This window comes from Hyperolius riggenbachi, chromosome 5, assembly GCF_040937935.1.
Source record: "Hyperolius riggenbachi isolate aHypRig1 chromosome 5, aHypRig1.pri, whole genome shotgun sequence".
Lineage (NCBI taxonomy): Eukaryota > Metazoa > Chordata > Amphibia > Anura > Hyperoliidae > Hyperolius > Hyperolius riggenbachi.
Window position 1 is genome coordinate 429,863,637 of NC_090650.1, and position 19,680 is coordinate 429,883,316.

A 19,680-nucleotide genomic window follows, 5' to 3' on the forward strand; every position below is an offset into this window, starting at 1 on the left:
AGTCTATTTTTTCTTGAAAAAACAAAACAAAAACAATCTATATTTAATTTAGGTGTCATAACAAAGTAGGGATAAAGTTTTGCTGATTAAATAGGGACATAGCTAAAATGTCAAAACTGCACTGGTCCATAAAGAGGAAGCACGGTCTAGATGCAAAATGGTTAATTTTTGGTGACACTGTCTAAATACTTGGAGGTCATACTATTCAATCATGTTTTCTGAAATTACTGTCTAATTGTGTTTTGGGGACACAGTGCTTGTTTATATTTTGGAAGCACACTGCTTAAAGGGGAACTGAAGCGAAAAAAAAATATGATATAATGAATTGGTTGTGTACTATAAATAATTACTAGAAGTTTAGCAGCAAAGAAAATATTCTCATATTTTTATTTTCAGGTATAGAGTGTTTTTTCTAACATTGCATCATTAACTAATATGTGCAGATTACACAACACTCAGCATTCAAAATGAGTCTTTCAGAGCAGTCTGTGAACTAATGACCTCTCCTCTAGCAGAGAAAAAGCAAATAGTTTAATAACACTTGAGATAATAAAAGTCAGATAACAGCCCTCTCCACGACTTTGAAAGTCGCAGAGCTTAATTGCTTTTTTGCGTAGAGATAACAACTGGAGTTTCTTAACTCTTCCTGTACTGGAAACAATTAGACTGATGCATCTGATCTTAATGTTTTATTTCTTAGCTGTACTACACATACAAATCATAATATCATAATTTTTTTTTCGCTTCAGTGTCTCTTTAAACGGGAACTGAAGTAAGAGGTATATGGAGGCTGCCATATTTATTTCCTTTTAATCAATACCAGTTGCCTGGCAGCCCTGCTGGTCTATTTCTCTGCAGTAGTATCTAAACAACACCAGAAACAAGCATGCAGCTAGTCTTGTCAGATCTGACTTTATTGTCTGAAACACCTGATCTGCTGCATGCTTGTTCAGGGGCTATGGCTAATAGTATTAGAGGCAGAGGATCAGCAGGGCTGCCAAGCAGCTGGTATTGGGCAGCACGGTGGCGTTGGGCAGCACGGTGGCGTAGTGGTTAGCTGTCTCGCCTTGCAGCACTGGGTCCCTGGTTCAAATCCCAGCCAGTGCACTATCTGCAAAGAGTTTGTATGTTCTCTCCGTGTCTGTATTGGTTTCCTCCGGGCACTCCGGTTTCCTCCTACATTCCAAAAACATACGGATAAGTTAATTGGCTTCCACTAAAATTGGCCCTAGACTACAGTACTTACACTACATAATATAGACATATGGCAATGGTAGGGATTAGATTGTGAGCTCCTTTGAGGGACAGTTAGTGACAAGATATATATATACACTGTACAGCGCTGCGTAATATGTCGGCGCTATATAAATACTAAATAACAATAATAATAATATTGCTTAAAATGAAATAAACATGGCAGCCTCCATATACTGTACAGTACCTCTCTCTTCAGTTCCCCTTTAACGATGTTTGGGGCCTCACTGCTTAATTATGGTTTTACAACAATATGCCTATTTATGTGTTTGGGGGTACAAAAATCAAAGGGGATTATGAGGACATGCTACCTAGTTATGTAATTTAGGATTATGCTGCCCAGTTATATTGTTCAGAAAGATATGTGGCCTAATTAAGTTGTTTCAAATGATACATTGCCTACTTACATTGTTTGTGGAGACGTTTTCTAATTATATGTTTTGGAGGACACTCTGACTAATTATCTTTTTATGGGGGTATGCTGCTGAATTATGTTTGTGGGATACCCCTGCTTCTAAAAGTAAAGTAAAATATTCCAAAAGTAATTACTATTACATCTCATATGGTTGTTTGGTACTAAGGCCTATTTTTTTCTTTGAGACTGCATGAACAAATAACAAAAACAGTTTTACAATTTTTGGTTTTTATTGTTTCGTATCTCACCTGAGCATCCTTTCATTAACATCTTCATCGGTTTCAGAAGAACTCACTGAAATAACCCCAAAAGAACCAAGAGGTTGTCTTGTAATTGGAGATAGAACTTGTTTAGCTGGAAACCCAGGTATTATGGGAGTGTCTTTTTGTATGGATGAAAAAGGTAAGCAGGTGGCTGTACAGGAAACTGAGAGGTTGACCATGTCAACACCTCGCCGTCCACCCAGACCTAATGCCGTGGTGGAACTTGTGTTTGATGGTGATATAGAAGTGCATACACTTTTGGTTCGTTTACTTGTATGGTCTATGTCAAATAAATCCTGCTCTGAACTGGAGTAGTTATCGAGCAATTGGTCGCTACTTGAATCTTCCGTGAGTTCAATCTCTTGCAAGTATGGAAATTCCTCGTTGGCTTCTTTCGTCGGGGATAGGTTGGGGACATAAGTTTGCATTGTGTTTTCATCTACCAACATCTCCACTGAATATATTGCTGGGTTCAATCGTCCAATACCTTGAGTTAAACATTCTGAAGGGCACTTGTTTTTATGAATATTCCCATTGCAGATCAACGATTTGTCATAGACATCACCGTCGTTCTTATCATCCATCATGATTTTTTCAACATCGGAAAACAAATTCTCTAAACTGCTGGTGGAAATTGACAAAGAACGGTCAACGTCCGTTTCGGGTAATGAAGACTTCATTGCTGTTCTGCTTGAATATCCACCATTGCACATAACCGTACCGATTAAATGATCAATGCTTTCAGAATCCTTTTCATCTGCCAAGTCATCTCTGCTGTCCTCGTCAACCTCTATGTTTGCTACGATCAAGTCATTAGCTAGCTCCTCTGGACTACTGATGTGGGGTGCCGAAACAGACTTGGTTAATTTTGAAAGCTCTACATCTCTTTCCTCGTCTTCAAAAGGCAAGGAGTTAATGGAGGTCAGCGAGGCTTGGATGCCACTTGGCAAACTCGTGTTGCTCTCTGTTTGCACGCCTTCCAAGGAATTCCAATGCGCACCATACTTTACAGATAAATGGTGTAAAAGTGGCTTATCATCTGACAGCTCATCAGTTCTAGTGCGTGTGTCGCACCAGGCTACAGAGCTTGGCTCACTTTCTATTCCAGAATCGGATATCAGTGATGATGACCTCTTGATGGCATCAGAGGAACCCAATGAAAAATCATCCAGTTTATCACTAGCAGATGACTTTGCTGTAATTGCCTTCTTCAAGGATAGACTAATTAATTCTGTGCTATTACTCTTTGACAGAATGTGCATGCCTTGATGTAACCTTCTCTTATTAAGAATAGATTTATCTTTAAGGTCACCCTCTTCACTCTCTGGCATCACAATATTTTCATATGCCAAGTTTTCCTTAGTCATACCCAGAACTTGGGTGGCCTCCCGTAGGTTATTTTCTGCATCTAATCTAGAGTTACAGATAGGAATGGAAGCATTGACAACAAACACTTGTTCCCCCTTGTATGGGTTAACTGTACTAGGCTTTACTTCGATGTAGGTTACCCCTGATGATTTGTGAGGCAGTGCCTTCTCATAAGTTAATCCAGGCTGATTTAGCATTGATTCTCGCCAACTGGTCATAGTCCCGTCTTCAGTCACTTCAGAAAGTGCTTTTGATTCTTGGAATACTGTCTGGTAAACCCCTGTTGGTGTTGGTTTCAGATCGGTATCTTCTAAGACTTCAGAACATGGGTTGGTTTCTTCTGCTGAAGATGAGTTCTCGTAAACTGTGGACTGAAGGAAATGGTTGCTGATGTTACCATTGTTTAAGATCTCAGATTCACATTCTTTTTCTTCAGCTATTATAAAGGGAAAGACAAAGAATAATGAAGGCAAAATAGAAACATGCAAGAAACTGCGGCAAATATTTTGAAATTAGGAATTCTAGAGATGTTTCACAACGCCCATACACATTGCTTTGGATGCTCTCAATGTCAACTTATGAATCTTGATACCTAAAGATGTTACCTGAGCTGTGTCATCCACAAGGCAACTTGGGCAGGTGTCTAGGGCCTAGTGGGGGCTCAGGGGCCTTGCTAACAGCTTTTCTGACTCAGGTTCCTTATCTTACCATTACAATGAATCTAGGTGGCCAGCAGGGGGAGCCAAACTTACTATATTGCCTAGGACCCTATTTCATGTTAAAACTTCTCTGGATGTTGGCTATCAATTAGTGCTTTTATAATGCAGCAATGCGAGAGAGGGGGTGGAGAGGGGGGGGTGCCTTATAAGCAGTATTTTGTGCATTAAAGTGACTCTGGACAAAAAGAACAGCTACCAGAGGAGCAGTCCCTGTGAGGCCCCCAACTACATATCCTCCCTGCCTTTGATATAGGGCCCACTGTACGTAGCACATGTTGTTATGTATACACTTTTTACGGGTGGAGGACATCACTGTGGCCCCGCTGTTATGGAAGGGGATCATGCTGGCCACACTTGTTGCACAACCCCAGCAAATGGACCCCCAGGCCATGGAGATCGCGGCGATGGAAGAGATGTGAACAGTGGGCGGTGCCATCAAACATTTGCTGGGGGGCTGGGGCCAATTTGCTGAAGGGGGCAGCTGCATCTTAACTCATCAGCAACCTTCAGCCACCCAATCACTTCCACCCTCTTCCAGTCAGTCTGAAGCTGCGATAGGCTTCAGTCAGTAGGGAGGTGTGACATTAGCTGACAAAGCAATTACTGCCCCCGCCCCACACACACACACACGCCCATATGACTAGAGGGGGAGTGTTTCAGCACTTGCTACAAATGCATAGGTAGCAGTCTCTCAATGACTGTCTATAAGTTGGTAGAGAAAACAGTTTCCTTTTTTTTATGTTGCAAAAACTACACTTGTTTATGTATAAATAACTTCCCAAAATATCCAAAAATATTCTATGCAAATGTATGCAAGGGCCGGTGGGCAAATCTAGCCACTGCTGCTATTGTCTAGTACAATTCCAAGTGGCACACATGTGCATAAAAGTATTACACAGAGTGGATCAAGTGGAAATTATTAGCATTGTCATTAGACTTCCTTAAGGGGCCCATACACTGGTCGATTTCAGCCATCTATCAGTTCAATAGAATCGATCGATCAGAAATAGATTCTTTCAAATCTGTCGATCAATCAATTTGCGGCTGATTTCAATGGATTTGATCTATCTGACAGGATGGAAGATCTAGGTCGATCTGCTGCTGGCAGCAAATCGATGGCCCATTGAGTTTCATTGAATCTAATGGTGCAATAATGCATTTAGATAGATTTCTAATAGATTTAATTCTGAACTCTATCGGAGATCTGTTTCTAGTGTGTGACACATAACAGATAGATTCCTGTCAGATTGGACTTGATAGACATCTGACAGAAATTTATCTGATGGTCGAATCTGCTGCAAATCTATAAGTGTATGGCCACCTTTAATGGTTCCAATTAAAAAAAAAAAAACAGACTTTTGTCTATGGCAGCTTTCACACTTGCAATTCATGGCTGCATTTTTTTGCGCTTTTTTTTGCAATTTTGTGGTCACAATTCTTTTGTTTATACTCATTTTTAGTGCAATTTTTTAATGCAATTTTTCTGTGCATACCAATGACATTAATTTACATGAGAATGTATTCAATTATCTTCAAAATTGGATGTGGTTTTCGCATTACAAGTCCGATTTTACCATTAACTTACATTGAGACGTAAATGATTTGTGCATTGTAAAAAAAGAATATATGCTGGTCTGATTTTTTGTGCTGAAAATTTGCATCCAAAAAACATTTCAAATAAGATGCATGGACTTGCGTTAAAGGAACTCTACAAAACCATGAGTTCTAAAATGACAATGTACGAATCATGTCTAAGTAGCTGTGTAAACATTTTCCTACTTTTCATGTTAAATATCAGAGGCAAAAGCTGTAATTCATTGTGTGTAGATTTTAGCTACGTTTGGAATGTCTCATTTGCAGAAGTATGAATCTGTAAAAATATGCAACCTGACACGCTAAGAACAGTGTAATATTGAAGCAGATATATCAGGTTTCACGCACACACAATTACAGATGTTTACGTTGCGCATAAGATACATTTCCTCTGCTTTCTGTGAGAGAAAGCTCTGCCTGTCTCTGACTGAGCTCTCTGCACACACAGGGCTAACAGATGCACTGGGAGGGAATTCCCCCTCCCCTCATGGCTCATTCTGCCATCAGAATTACAGCAGACTGCCTTCAGAAAAGTGTGAAGGGGATTAGATAACAGTTGGTACACACCAACACTTAGCAGCACTTCTCAAACATTTCCTATCTCAATTGAAAAAAACATGCCAATTGATAGTGTCCCTTTAAGACGTGTGGCAAATACGGATGCTCATTCGGTTCCGCGGGCTTGAAATTTCCATATTTCCGATCGGAAATCGGCATTTCCAAACAAAACTTGGAAATCATGAAACGGTAATCGAAATTTCATGGAAATACGATTTACCGCAACTCGGTAATTTTAGCCCAATCGCAGAACTCTGAAGCACTGGACCAATCGGATTTTTTCTGCAAAAATCATATAACCACGGTAATTTCAGACCAATTACAAGACCGATTTTCCTTTTTTCCGATTTTTTTTTTTGTCATTTTGTTTTGCATTTTATGATGGAAAAAATTACAAATAAAATACTCCATGGAAATTGGAAAAGTGGAAAATCGGAAATTGGCATTGGTGGAAATTGGAATTTTCCGGGGAATCAGAAATGGGCATTTCTGACCCTCCCTAGTGGCGAACTCAAATTTTCAAAAACGCAAATCACACCCAAATTCGGTTATGTATGACAGACGGGCCTTTGCCATTTTATTCAGTGATTTATGGAAACCAGACTGCTGTCCACCCACCTTTCCTGGGACATTCCACATATCTGTCTTCAAAGATGATGGGAAGAGAGCTCCAGTCTCCGTCGATGTCCAGACATTCCACAGGCAGAGGGGGCATGCTGGTGAGGTACTCCGAACTCCTGACTACTGATGCCAGGGTGCTGTGGCTCTGAATCCTGGTGGGATGGAAAATTATGCTTGTGAGTGCCTTATTAGACTGTTAAATGCTCAAGTCAAAAATAAACATTACTGGACATAATTTAAAAGGCTTCAGATGTACACGGTAAAAAGGGCGCCGGAGATAGCCGGCCGCTAGCAGAATATCAGTGAAATTAAAGGGAAGGTCCAGGCAAAAAAAAAAATGAGTTTCACTTACCTGGGGCTTCTACCAGCCCCATGCAGCCATCCTGTGCCCTCGTAGTTACTCACTGTTGCTCCGGTCCCCCGCTGGCAGCTAGTTTAGTTTTTGCCGACCTCGGAGGTCGGGACGCATTGCATACATTTTTACGCATTCCCGCTAGTGCAGGAACATCAACACATACATTTTTACGCGTTAGTGGTGCAACGCGTAAAAATTTACGTATTGAACCAGTAACGCGTAAAAATGTATGTGTTAATGTTCCTGCACTAGCGGGAATGCGTAAAAATGTACGCAATGCGTCCCGACCTCCGAGGTCGGCAAAAACTAAACTAGCTGCCAGCGGGGGACTGGAGTAACAGTGAGTGACTACGAGGGCACAGGATGGCTGCATGGGGCTGGTAGAAGCCCCAGGTAAGTGAAACTCATTTTTTTTTGTTGTTGCCTGGACCTTCCCTTTAATGATATTCTACTAGTTAATTCTGATAATTTTTAATCAATATTTTACTGTGACCTAACCCTTACACAAGCATTTTCTCCCGATGCCTAACACTAACCGATCCCCCCTGGTGATGCCCAGGGCCGCATTTAAGCCAAGGCCACATAGGCCTTGGCCTAGGGCACCACAGGATAAAGAAGCACCACAAGATGAAGGGCGGGTGGGCAGTAGGCTATACTGGGGAGGGGGGAAAGGTCACCTGGCTATCTATGCTGAAGAGAGGGGGGTCATCAGGCTATCTATACAGAAGGGGAGAGGGTCATCTAGATTCTTATACTAGAGAGAATGGTGGGGAGAGGGTCATCAGGCTGCTGAAACTGAAGGGAAGGGGAGTCATCGGGCTATCTAAACTGGAGGTAGTAGGGAGGGTTATGTGGCTACCTATACAAGTTTTGGAGGGGGGAGGGTCATTTGGTTGCCAAATACTTGCCTATACTAGAGAGAAGGGTCATCTGGGTACCTACCTATATACTGGGGGGGGGGGGTGTCAACTGGCTACCTATACTGAAGGGGGGCGGCTGCTGACAGTGGCGTTGGACGGTAAAGAGTACAAATCCAGCCCTGGTGATGCCTAACCCTGAGACCCCCTGGGTGGTAGCTGGATAGTGTAATGGTTAAGGGCTCTGCCTCTGACACAGGAGACCAGGGTTCGAATCTTGGCTCTGCCTGTTCCAGCACCTATTCAGTAGGAGACCTTGGGCAAGTAAGTCTCCCTAACACTGCTACTGCCTATAGAGAGCATCCTAGTAGCTGCAGCTCTGACACTTTGAGTCCGCCAGGAGGAAAGCGTGATATAAATGTTCTGTGTTTGTCTGTAGTTAACCTTCAGATGCCTAACCCTAAAACCCCCCTGGGCATTGTCTAACCTTAAAAACCACCATCGCCTGTCTCTATGGTGGCTGATGGTGTAATGGTTAAGGGCTCTGCTTCTGACACAGGAGACCAGGGTTCGAATCTCGGCTCTGCCTGTTCAGTAAGCCAGCACTAATTCAGTAGGAGACCTTTGGCAAGTCTCCCTTACACTGCTACTGCCAATAGAGCGCGCCCAAGTGGCTGCTGCTCTGCTCTGGCGCTTTGAGTCCGCTAGGAGAAAAGCGCAATATAAATGTTATTTGTCTTGTCTTGTCTTGTCTATCCAGTGATATTTTGGGCAGTGCCACAGGTGTTAATAGCAGTGTTTAATGGTTATTGACACCAATTTGGGTGCTGAAATTGCCAGGTAAATAGCAGTTGTCCACTTTTTTATCTGGTGCCCAAATTACTGCTGACAGCGTTAATCACAGCTATTTAACATTGGCGCTTATAGAGGCACCCATTTTATCAGGGAGCCTCTAACTCCCTTTCACCCTGTTTCCGGCTTGAGGGCAATAAGGTCTTGCCCTCAGGTCTTCTGGGTTCCCGATCACATCTGATCACATGATATGGCACGTGATCAGGATCCAGGAGACCAAGTCAGCATTACAACACCACTCAGTGGTGGAAGAGGTGTAATAAAGAGTTTTTTCCATCACCCCTCTTCCACCACCAGGTGGCACTGTAACACTGAAATGGTCTCCTGGATCCCAATCACATGTCATATCATGTGATCAGATGTGATCGGGACCCAGAAAACATGTCGGGAAGTTCTGAGCTGCTGGTAGAGGATGAGAAGAAGCCGTCCGGTAACTATAACTGCTCCCTGCCATCTGCTCATTTGGCTGCACTAGGCAACCAAACAATATATGCCGACAGAGGCTCGCACTGCACAAGCAGCTTTCAAACAAAACATTTTGCTTGAAGCTGCTAATGAGTTAATACGGGTGCATCGGATTTTATTACACTTACAGGTTCTCTTGAAACGTAAGAGCAACTGGTTTCTCGTGTTCCGTGTAGAAAAAGGCTTCAGAAAATCTTCTTACCTGCAACAGGGCATAAAAATACATTTTAGCAATCCAGAATGTGCAATCTATGGAAACTATTCTAGGGTGATCTGCTCCAGACCTGAAACCCATTATGTTCCTTTGGGATGAACTGGAATGTTGGTCAGACTTCATCATCCAACAGCACTGCCTGACATCACTAATTCTCGGGGGTCTGATTCTGTCAACGGTTTTACGCCTTATCGATAAAATAACTGTACAACCCCCACAAACAAGTACTCCAAATAAGCTGTCCCGAATTCATTATATTAAATTCTAAATTAAATTCAAATAGGACACCTAATGCATGTATGGGGAGCTGTGCAGATCATTACCGCACCTCTCGTGCCCTGGCGTCTCCCTCCATTCTCCAGTAATAATTCAATTCTTCCTGGTCGGCTCGGTTGGTGACCTCGGTTGGTGGGGAAGGAGCGACAAGTAATTTTCTTTCACTTATTACTCTTTTTGGAAATGGGTGAGAGGCACTTTAGTACCTCTATACTCATTTCCCCTGTCGGCAGGGCCGGCCCGCTCATGAGGCGGGGTGAAACTTTTGCCTCAGGCGGCAAATTTCCAGGGGCGGCACCCGCCCGTCCGTGGGTGCGGGGAGCCGGCCCGCCGAGCTGGAGGGGTAGCTGGCAGGACGGGGGTATTGGGCCAGCGGCGGGGAGGGGGGTCGGACCCCCCCCTCCCTCGCCTGGGTCCCCCGTCCTCCGTTCCCCTCCAGCCTAAATAGATGCAGCCGTATATGTAAGAGGCACGGGCGGGGAGACACTCACCTCCTCCTCGCTCCAGCGTGCGCTCCACTGACATCACTTCCTGCAACGCTGCAGGAAGTGATGTCAGTGGAGCGCATGCTGGGAAGAGGTGAGTGTCCTCCCCGCCCGTGCGTCTTACAAATACGGCTGCGTCTATTTAGGCTGGAGGGGAGCGGAGGACGGGGGACCCAGGCGAGGGAGGGGGGGGTCCGACCCCCCTCCCCGCCGCTGGCCCAATACCCCCGTCCTGGGGGTATTGGGGGGGGGGAGGGGCGGCGGTGGCAATTTTTTTTTTAAAATTTGCCTCAGGCGGCAAAAAGTCTAGGGCCGGCCCTGCCTGTCGGGAGCAGGACTCTAGGGGTCTTCTTGTTATTAAAGGGGACCCCAAATGCCACCATGAATCCCCCCAGGGCATGCACCCCACCTCTTCCTGGGTACCACAGGTGGAGTAGAGCCCCTTATCCGTGGTATGGACAAGGGTTTTGAGGGGGGTTGCCACCCCTTTCTTTCTGAGCCCCCCATATCATAGACCTCGTATAACACCACCAGAGGTGAATTTAGATTTCTGCAACATCCACTCTGAGGCTACAGAATAAAGAAAGACCAGACAGGAGAAGAGATGACTCTTCTACATACTACCTATAATGCTAACAATTTTAGTAATAGTCTCTACTTTTTAATAATAGACTATGGGATTTCAAGCCTGGCCACATAGACAGCAGTACTGTCCTATTTCCTGACTACTTATGGTGGCCCACAACAACAACAACAACAAATAACATTTGTCAAGCGCTTTTCTCCCGGAGGACTCAAAGCGCATAAGCATGGTTAAGACCAATAATTGGTTGATTGACAAATCGTAGTATAGAGGAAGAATTCTATAAGTTCGGAAATGCCATACTAAACAGGTGGCTTTTCAGTCTCAATTTGAATAACTTCAGGGAAGGGGCTGTCTTTACTGGGTATGGTAGGGGGTTCCAAAGAGTAGGGGCAGCATGACAGAAAGCACTGGCTCCAAAAGGTTTTGAGGTGCACTCTGGGAGTGACTAAGCTTATGGAACCTGCTGATCTGAGGTTGTGAGAGGTGTGCTGCAGCTTCAGCAAGTCCTTCGTGGTCTAGGCTTATAAGGATATGCTAAGTCTGTTCTACCATGACATGGTGAGCTAGAGGACTTAGTGTAATATTAGAACATGAGTGACAGGGGCATAACTAGACATCACTGGGCCCCCCTGCAAAACTTTGGATGGCTCTGCTCCCAGTACACACATACACACACAGCCGTATTATTTTACTACATGAGAGCACATGCTATATGGAGGAACAACAATGACATGCTGAACATTAGATATAATATCACTGTAACTTTGGCAAAACATTCAGAATGTCACTGATTGATACTGTTATTACGGGATCTGGGACTCAGTGTGAGACAACAAGCTCTCAATGAGTCAGCGACAGTCAGACATCAATATTACCCACTCCATTGTGTTGTAAAAGTAATCAGAGGCCATAAGGTCACTAGTCTGTGTGTGATAAGAATCTAGCAATCTCTTCTGAGGAATTAAGGGCCAGTCTACAACTTTTTTTCAAAATGTTTAACTTTGATTTATCCTTCTTCTGTGGTGACCTAAGGTTGATAATGCTGATGATGGGTGATAATGATGATAGCAGTGACTCACCCGTAGGGTGTGGTGTTCTTGCATGAGGTAGGTCGTCACATCTGGGTGAAGAGTCACTATTTCCAGGAATTTGGACCACATGAGCAAGAGTTGAGAACAAAGCCATGCCAAGTCCTTGCTGATCTGCTCTGTTATCCTATCGGGGTTGTCCAACATCTGTACCAAAACAGAAAAGGTAAAGGCAGGTTTGTTATGCTACTGGTAATTGGTGAAATGGTTCCTTCTACGGCGGTGTTTCCCAAAACTGCACTCCAATGCCAACAATAATGCATATTTTGAAGATAAACATTTATGCATATACATTACAAGAGGAAAATAAGGAAAGGGGGAGCCGATACCCATGTTCAGGAGGTAAATGCTGTAGTATCTCCTAAGGTTGGCCACACACGATACAATAAAATTAAGGCAATTCGATAAAAGTAATCAGTTATACAGAAAAATTAAGTTTTCTTATTTTTTTTTTATTTTTTTTTTTATTGAAGAGGGAAATCTGATCGGAATCCCCATTTTTTTCCGATATAAGTCATTCAGGAGTGGTGTTTTCTCTGATCAAATTTTATGAAAACTGAATGGTGTAGGGTAGATTGTCAATATCTTTAAAGGATACCCGAACTGAAATGTGACATGATGAGATAGACATGTGCATGTACAGTGCCTAGCACACAAATAACTATGCTGTGTTCCTTTTTTTTCTTTCTCTGTCTGAAAGAGTTAAATATCAGGTATGAAAGTGGCTGACTCAGTCCTGACTCAGACAGGAAGTGACTACAGTGTGACACTCACTGATAAGAAATTCCCCTTTTTATCTCTTTCTTGCTCTCAGAAGCCATTTTCTGCTAGGAAAGTGTTTTATAGTTGGAATTTATTATCAGTGAGGGTCACACTGTAGTCACTTCCTGCCTGAGTCAGGACTGAGTCAGCCACTTACATACCTGATATTCAACTCTTTCAGGCAGAGAAAGAAGAAAAGGAACACAGCATAGATATTTGTGTGCTAGGCACTGTACATACCCATGTCTATCTCACCATGTCACATGTCAGTTGAGGTATCCTTTAAGTATACACCCAACCAAGCCATTCCGACAGCTCCTTAAAGCAGTAGGATCAGCCATACTATGCCAGGGAAAAAACACATATATAAGTAGATAAATACTTCATCTACTTACATAACACATGTATTATACTGTCCACATTTTGATTTCAGTGAATGTTATATAGTAAATTATGAGAATTCTGTTCCTGGTGGAGGCCATGTCTTTTGCCCACAGTTAAAGCTAACTCGGGATGTCATTTCTGCCCTTTACTTTTTTTCTTGTCTCCTCCAATTGCTGAGTCGCCTCAGCCTTGCTTGTAAACATGTGAGTAGGGGATCAGTTTTCAGATAAGAAGCTGGCAGGGAAATAAAGGGAAGAGGAGTAATAGATTATAGATAAAAAGAACCCCCAGCATGCAATTCTTTGGCACGACTACTAAAGGGCCAGTGCTCCTTAAGTATGTGATAACTCCAAATCATAACAGCAGAAAAAGTTTTGAATGCAGGCTTAGCATCTTTATCACTTAATACACTCAGACCAGTTGCTGTTGAAATTTGATTTTTATGGTGACGATACCGCTTTAAAGAGAACCAGAGATTAAGCACCCTTTAGTATTTTACTTTATAAATCAGTGGGAACATGACAGTAAACACCTAATCTGTTCTTTGTTTCATTGTTCTCTGTTTAATCTGACTGTTATCACCTCTGATAAGAATCCCCGACTGAGCACTCAGTCTAGCTTTGCTACGGAAAGATTATAGCCGAGGCTGTCTTCTCTGGTGTCTTTTCAAGCCCAAGCCTGCCCCCTTGTGGCTCTTCTATAATGACTCAGCTATAATTATTCCCTGCAAAGCCAGACTGAATGCTCAGTCCGGGATTCTTATCACAGCTGGTAACAGACACTTTTAGCAGTGAGGATGAAACAGCGAGCATATTAAGTGTTTTCTCTAATGTTCCCACTGATCTATATGGTAAAATACACAAGGGTGCTTCGTCTCTGGTTCGCTTTAAAGTGAAGTCTTGCACAGGACAGAAGAAAAACATAGAGAAATGCACCCTGTATGTATTTAGAGAGTTTAGCCTGTCTAATTCCCACTCATCTGTTCCTAATCACAAGTTGTAAATAGATTTACCCCCTGTGTCACCTGACTGGCATGGCAGATAAGGCAGAGCAGCTCATTCGAAAGCACAGGATGTTAACAAGATGTCTGATTCCATGAAAGCAGGAAGTACAAACACTGCAGATTTATTGCAGGATTTGTATCAGCTGTAAGAAAGAAATGTTTTTCTCTAAAGGTTATTATGCTGTTGCATATCTTTTAGAGCAGAGAGAAAGTTCCGAGTAATATCCATCAAAAGAATACAGTAAATCCTTTAACATGTGCTTTTGAGATCATACCTCTTAGTGGCCACTAGATGGTGCTGTGATACCACCAGGTGGTTGCTGTAAGCCTTTTCCCTGCTCACAATTCTCTATGGAAGAGCTGCAGCTGATGCCAGAGCACACATAGGGGAATGGAGCAGATATTTACCTATTCTGTGAATTAGATCAGTGATTAAACATGTCATCACTGTGTCAGCGAATTAATTAGTTGTTCATTAAAATGCAATTAAATGTAATACGATCGTTTTGCTTGTAATTCCGGGACGTCTGTCATTGTGCACATTATAATTACAAAAGCTGCCTGTATAAAAAACCCCCACATTTAGTTATTATTAGATCGGACGGGTGTTGGGGTCTCGCTGTCTAATAACGCAGATTATTATCCACTATTGTCATAAACCATTCATTTAACGCTTATACAAGACTGTCACTGTGTAAGAGAGTCAATCCCTTGGGCTACAGTTCAGGGTGGAGACTGTACAGATGTGTCATTAGCCTGCAGGCTAGCGACACATTATGTTACTATGCAGGGGGAAGGAGGGCTGAAAGCTCAGCGCACGACATTGCCCCCCCCCCCCCCTCCCTCCCTCCTCCTCAAAACACAAATTGGTAAGGTAGGCCAGGCAGGATAATAAAAAAAAACATGCTTCTAGTATAGATAGTCTGGTATAGTTGCCCCGAGTATAGGTAGCCTGGTACACATAGCTCCCAACTGTCCCTCTTTTAGAGGCACAGTCCCTCTTTGGGAGCCCTGTCCCTCTTTCCTCCTCATTTGTCCCTCTTTCTTGGTAAATATATATATTTCTCTACTAAAAAACGTGTTTGATTGACTCTAAACTTTCTTCCTATCCTTTAAATTGATATATTACTAATTTTAAAATGTTAATGTGAAGAAAATGACCAGGATAGAAAGAACCAGTGTGGTTTGAATTATAAAACAACATATTTTTCTTATGAAATCTTTATGGTATGCATGACTAGGGGTGTGACTGGGGCGTGATCAGGGGTGTGGCAGGGGCGTGGCTTAAGTGCCCCTCTTTCTAGTCTCAAAAAGTTGGGAGGTATGCTGGTATAGTTGCCCCGAGTATAGGTAGCCAGGTATAGGTGCTTCCAGTGTAGGTTAGGTTTAGGGAGGAGATGGTAGGGGAGACCATCCAGTCTTCTACCTCTAAACAAAGATCTGACCCCACCCACCTCCTTCCTGTGTTCCACAGGAAAAAGATGAGGTAGAAGGGATGCAAGGTCAGATGATGGTTCTCGTGGTGACCTGAAGCAATACAATGTGAAGACGCCCCCATTCCCCCCTCATGTGTGTGTGCACAGTCAGACCGGAGAGGAGAGACATCAGGCTGTGCATTGCAGGCACTGGCACTATACTTACCTCCCTCTGCTTCCTCCAAGACAGCATCTCCTCCCTGCTGGCCCGCAGCATCTGATCCCCAGGATGCCGGTTATGTGCTGCACCTCCTCCCATAGCACCTCCTCCCTGCTGGCCCGCAGCATCTGATCCCCAGGATGCCGGGTATGTGCTGCACCTCCTCCCATAGCACCTCCTCCCTGCTGGCCAGCAGCATCTGATCCCCAGGATGCCGGGTATGTGCTGCACCTCCTCCCATAGCATCTCCTCCCTGCTGGCCCTCTGATCCCCAGGATGCCGGGTATGTGCTGCACCTTCTCCCATATCATCTCCCCCCTGCTGGCCCGCAGCATCTGATCCCCAGGATGCCGGGTATATGTTGCACCTCCTCCCATAGCATCTCCTCCCTGCTGGCCCGCAGCATCTGATCCCCAGGATGCCGGGTATATGTTGCACCTCCTCCCATAGCATCTCCTCCCTGCTGGCCGGCAGCATCAGATCCCCAGGATGCCGGGTATGTGCTGCACCTCCTCCCATAGCATCTCCTCCCTGCTGTCCCTCAGCATCTGATCCCCAGGATGCCGGGTATGTGCTGCACCTCCTCCCATAGCATCTCCTCCCTGCTGGCCGGCAGCATCAGATCCCCAGGATGCTGGGTATGTGCTACACCTTCTCCCATAGCATCTCCTCCCTGCTGGCCTGCAGCATCTGATCCCCAGGATGCCGGGTATGTGCTACACCTCCTCCCATAGCACCTCCTCCCTGCTGGCCCGCAGCATCTGATCCCCAGGATGCCGGGTATGTGCTGCACCTCCTCCCATAGCACCTCCTCCCTGCTGGCCCGCAGCATCTGATCCCCAGGATGCCGGGTATGTGCTGCACCTCCTCCCATAGCACCTCCTCCCTGCTGGCCCGCAGCATCTGATCCCCAGGATGCCGGGTATGTGCTGCACCTCCTCCCATAGCACCTCCTCCCTGCTGGCCCGCAGCATCTGATCCCCAGGATGCCGGGTATGTGCTGCACCAGCGCCGCACCACTCAGCCGCTCTCAGCAGCTTAATGATGAGATCACCAGCCACACGTGAAGTCCTGCTTCCTCTCTGACTACAGCGGCGATTCATGTGACCCTGCAGCACGTAACAGGTCACATGAGGCACCGCTGCAGCCATGGATACAGGACGCTGGACGGGCGGATGGAGATCTCATCATTGGAACACAGAGCAGGTGAGTGAAGTGACACTGCACATCTGGGGGAAGGAGAGTAAGGAGAGGGACATTTGGGGAGGGGAGCTTTTGCTGCCCTAAAGCACATGGTCAATGTTGTTTCATGGAAGAACCGTGCCTGACAGTGCAAGAGTGGCGCACAGAGATCGTGGAAGCCTCTGGAATATCAAGATGCTTGCCCCGACTGAGGATTTACAGTAAATTTAAAAAAAAAAATAGACAATGAGGGTATGCAGCAAAAGTTCCATGTAGTCCGTTATCAATATATAAAAATATATCAATTGCACTCCCCTTCTATCCCTCTTCCCTCTATTCTCTAGGCTTGCTGCAACTCAAAATGATGCTACATGCACATCTATATGATATCAAATATTGGCTGAAAGAGTGCGCTACCCCTTTAAAAACAGTTCCTACTGTAAAATGTCCTTGAAATTCGATCAATCGGGATCCAAATGTCCAGATATTCCAAAGGCTTGATCAATCAGTGTGGGGCTCCATATATGCAAAAAAAGAGAACATAAACCATAGTGCGACCTGTTTGCAAAATTGTTATAAAGGGACCATCACCCTATGGGACTCAATCTGTGCAATTTCTACCGTGGGGTCACCTCTATCACCACAGGTGGTAGCCAACAAATGGCACGCTCACCTTATTCAGAGGCTGCCCAGCCCCACAGACAGCAATCACGTTTGTATAATCACCCGAGTTCTCTCCACTGGTGCAGGAACGTTCAGTCTCGGACAAAACAACAAGAGATCATAGTGCAATCAAATTTTCAAAAACAGGGGGTCTCACTTCCATCCACCTCTATCTCACTGCTGCTCACCCTTTGTTGCCGCTGCCCACACTCACAGACAGCTGTCCAAGCTTGATTAGTGTGCAGTCTCAATCACAGACTGTGTAGGCAATATCCACCATCCAGCAATCATTCAGATATGAATCTAGGGCTGAGAGGCTTCTAATAGTGTAAAACCATTGATTTATTCAATTAAATCCAGAGTTTATACTCACAAGCATCAAGTAAAAAAGCGCATATATTATTAAAAAGATCAGGGGACATCTCCTCCTGCTGCTGGTCGCTTCCTTTCCTGGCTCCGCCCTACGCGTTACGTCATACGACTCATCAGGGGCTATAGCATATTTTTGCATATATGGAGCCCCACACTGATTGATCAAGCCTTTGGAATATCTGGACATTTGGATCCCGATGGATCGAATTTCAAGGACATTTTACAGTAGGAACTGTTTTTAAAGGGGTAGCGCACTCGTTCAGCCAATATTTGAAAAAAAAAAAAGCTGTACGGGTGCATACACAACTAATTTTGATTGGCCAATCTCCGCCCAATGTTACCATCTCCATGTAGTATGAGGGCGAACAGATTTGAATACTATATGCAGTTCGTGAAAGTAAGATGTTATACTACATGTAAGTGGCAAAACTGGCCAATCATTGGCCAATAAAAATTGCATGTGTGTACTAGGCATTAAAATCCAGGAGGTTGTACCGGGGAATTTCAGGAAGTAAATGTTCCCTGGTTTTAGCACATTATTTGCGAGCTGTGCGTAATCGGCATAAAATGATAACGTGCGCAGAATATTTACGCCCCCGGTTCAGCCGCCGCTATCTCTCTGCGTGTTTCGCTTTATCTGCACATGTTCCCCGGAAGGGCGGTGGGACTGGAGAGAAAGACGCGGCGTTGCTGGAAGCAGAGATAAGAGAGCCAGCGAGGAGGCCGTTCCTGCTGGGTAAACACTATTGAAGTTATACGGAGGGCTTCAGAGTCGCTCCACTCCGAAGCGAGCGCGCGACTTACGATGTTGAGCATCAGAGGACAGCTGGAGACGGCGGCTGAGCGGGCAGGAATAGGCCAAGATCAAACGCCGACACCATCTAATTAGCCTTGCCGGCTGCGGCATGGGTAGTGGATTATTTTTGTTTATTGCTGTGAGTTATTCAATTATCCAGTGTTTATAAGGATCGGGGGGTAACTCCAGCAGAGCCTGCTTGCATGCCATTGCTGAGGCAATCAGGAAGCGCAGCATGGCAAAGTATGAAACCTCCACAAATCTCCTTCCGCTAAGACTTAAAACTGTCCAACTTAGAGAGAATTTATAGGAACGTGCACCACCCGCCACCCAACCGTGTCACAATCACTCGTGTCTCCAGTGTGCTTTTATTTGTAAGCCAGGGATGTTTCTGGTCATTGGTGTGCCTCAGGCAAAACATATATTGTAATTCCCCCCCCTATCTTGTGAATAGGAGGATTGTAGTACAGTGACCAGATTTTTCTTGGCCCAGCCTGGTGGCAGTGCGGCGCGCTGGCACGCCGAAAAATGGGCGTGTCCATGACATGGTGTGGCCTGAACTGTAATGTAACTCTGAGGCAGTGGGCCAGACTTTCCTCCCAAAACACAGATAGGCAAAGTGACCCTAAGGGCCCTTTTCCACTAGCAGTCGCTAGCGTTCACGCTGAACGCTAGCGATTGCTGAATCGCAAAGCTAAAAAATTACCGGCGATTTCCCGACGTTTGCGGCCGCCATTTTGCTATGCTATGCACTGCATAGCAAAATCGCGGCAAATATCTCTCCGCGCCGCGATCGCGTTTCAGGCAAAAACGAATCGCGGTAATGGAAATACCCTACCGCGATTCCTATGTTATTTAGCAAACCCTAGCGATTGTAAAATCGCTAGCGGTTTGCGATTTTGCGATTCCGCTAG

The 19,680-nt window shown here is 44.7% G+C and overlaps 1 protein-coding gene across 8 annotated transcripts in view; it reads right to left on the reverse strand.

Moving 5' to 3' along the window:
• Positions 1–19,680, reverse strand: part of FAM135B (family with sequence similarity 135 member B) — a 222,943-nt gene that overhangs the window by 37,825 nt on the left and 165,438 nt on the right. For all 8 annotated transcript variants that reach the window (XM_068238060.1, XM_068238061.1, XM_068238059.1 and 5 more), the window contains 4 exons: positions 11,961–12,116; positions 9,449–9,522; positions 6,789–6,943; positions 1,918–3,736 (listed from right to left, as the gene is read on the reverse strand). In XM_068238060.1, coding sequence (XP_068094161.1) covers positions 1,918–3,736; positions 6,789–6,943; positions 9,449–9,522; positions 11,961–12,116 — 2,204 coding nt within the window. The remainder of the gene's footprint in view (positions 1–1,917; positions 3,737–6,788; positions 6,944–9,448; positions 9,523–11,960; positions 12,117–19,680) is intronic.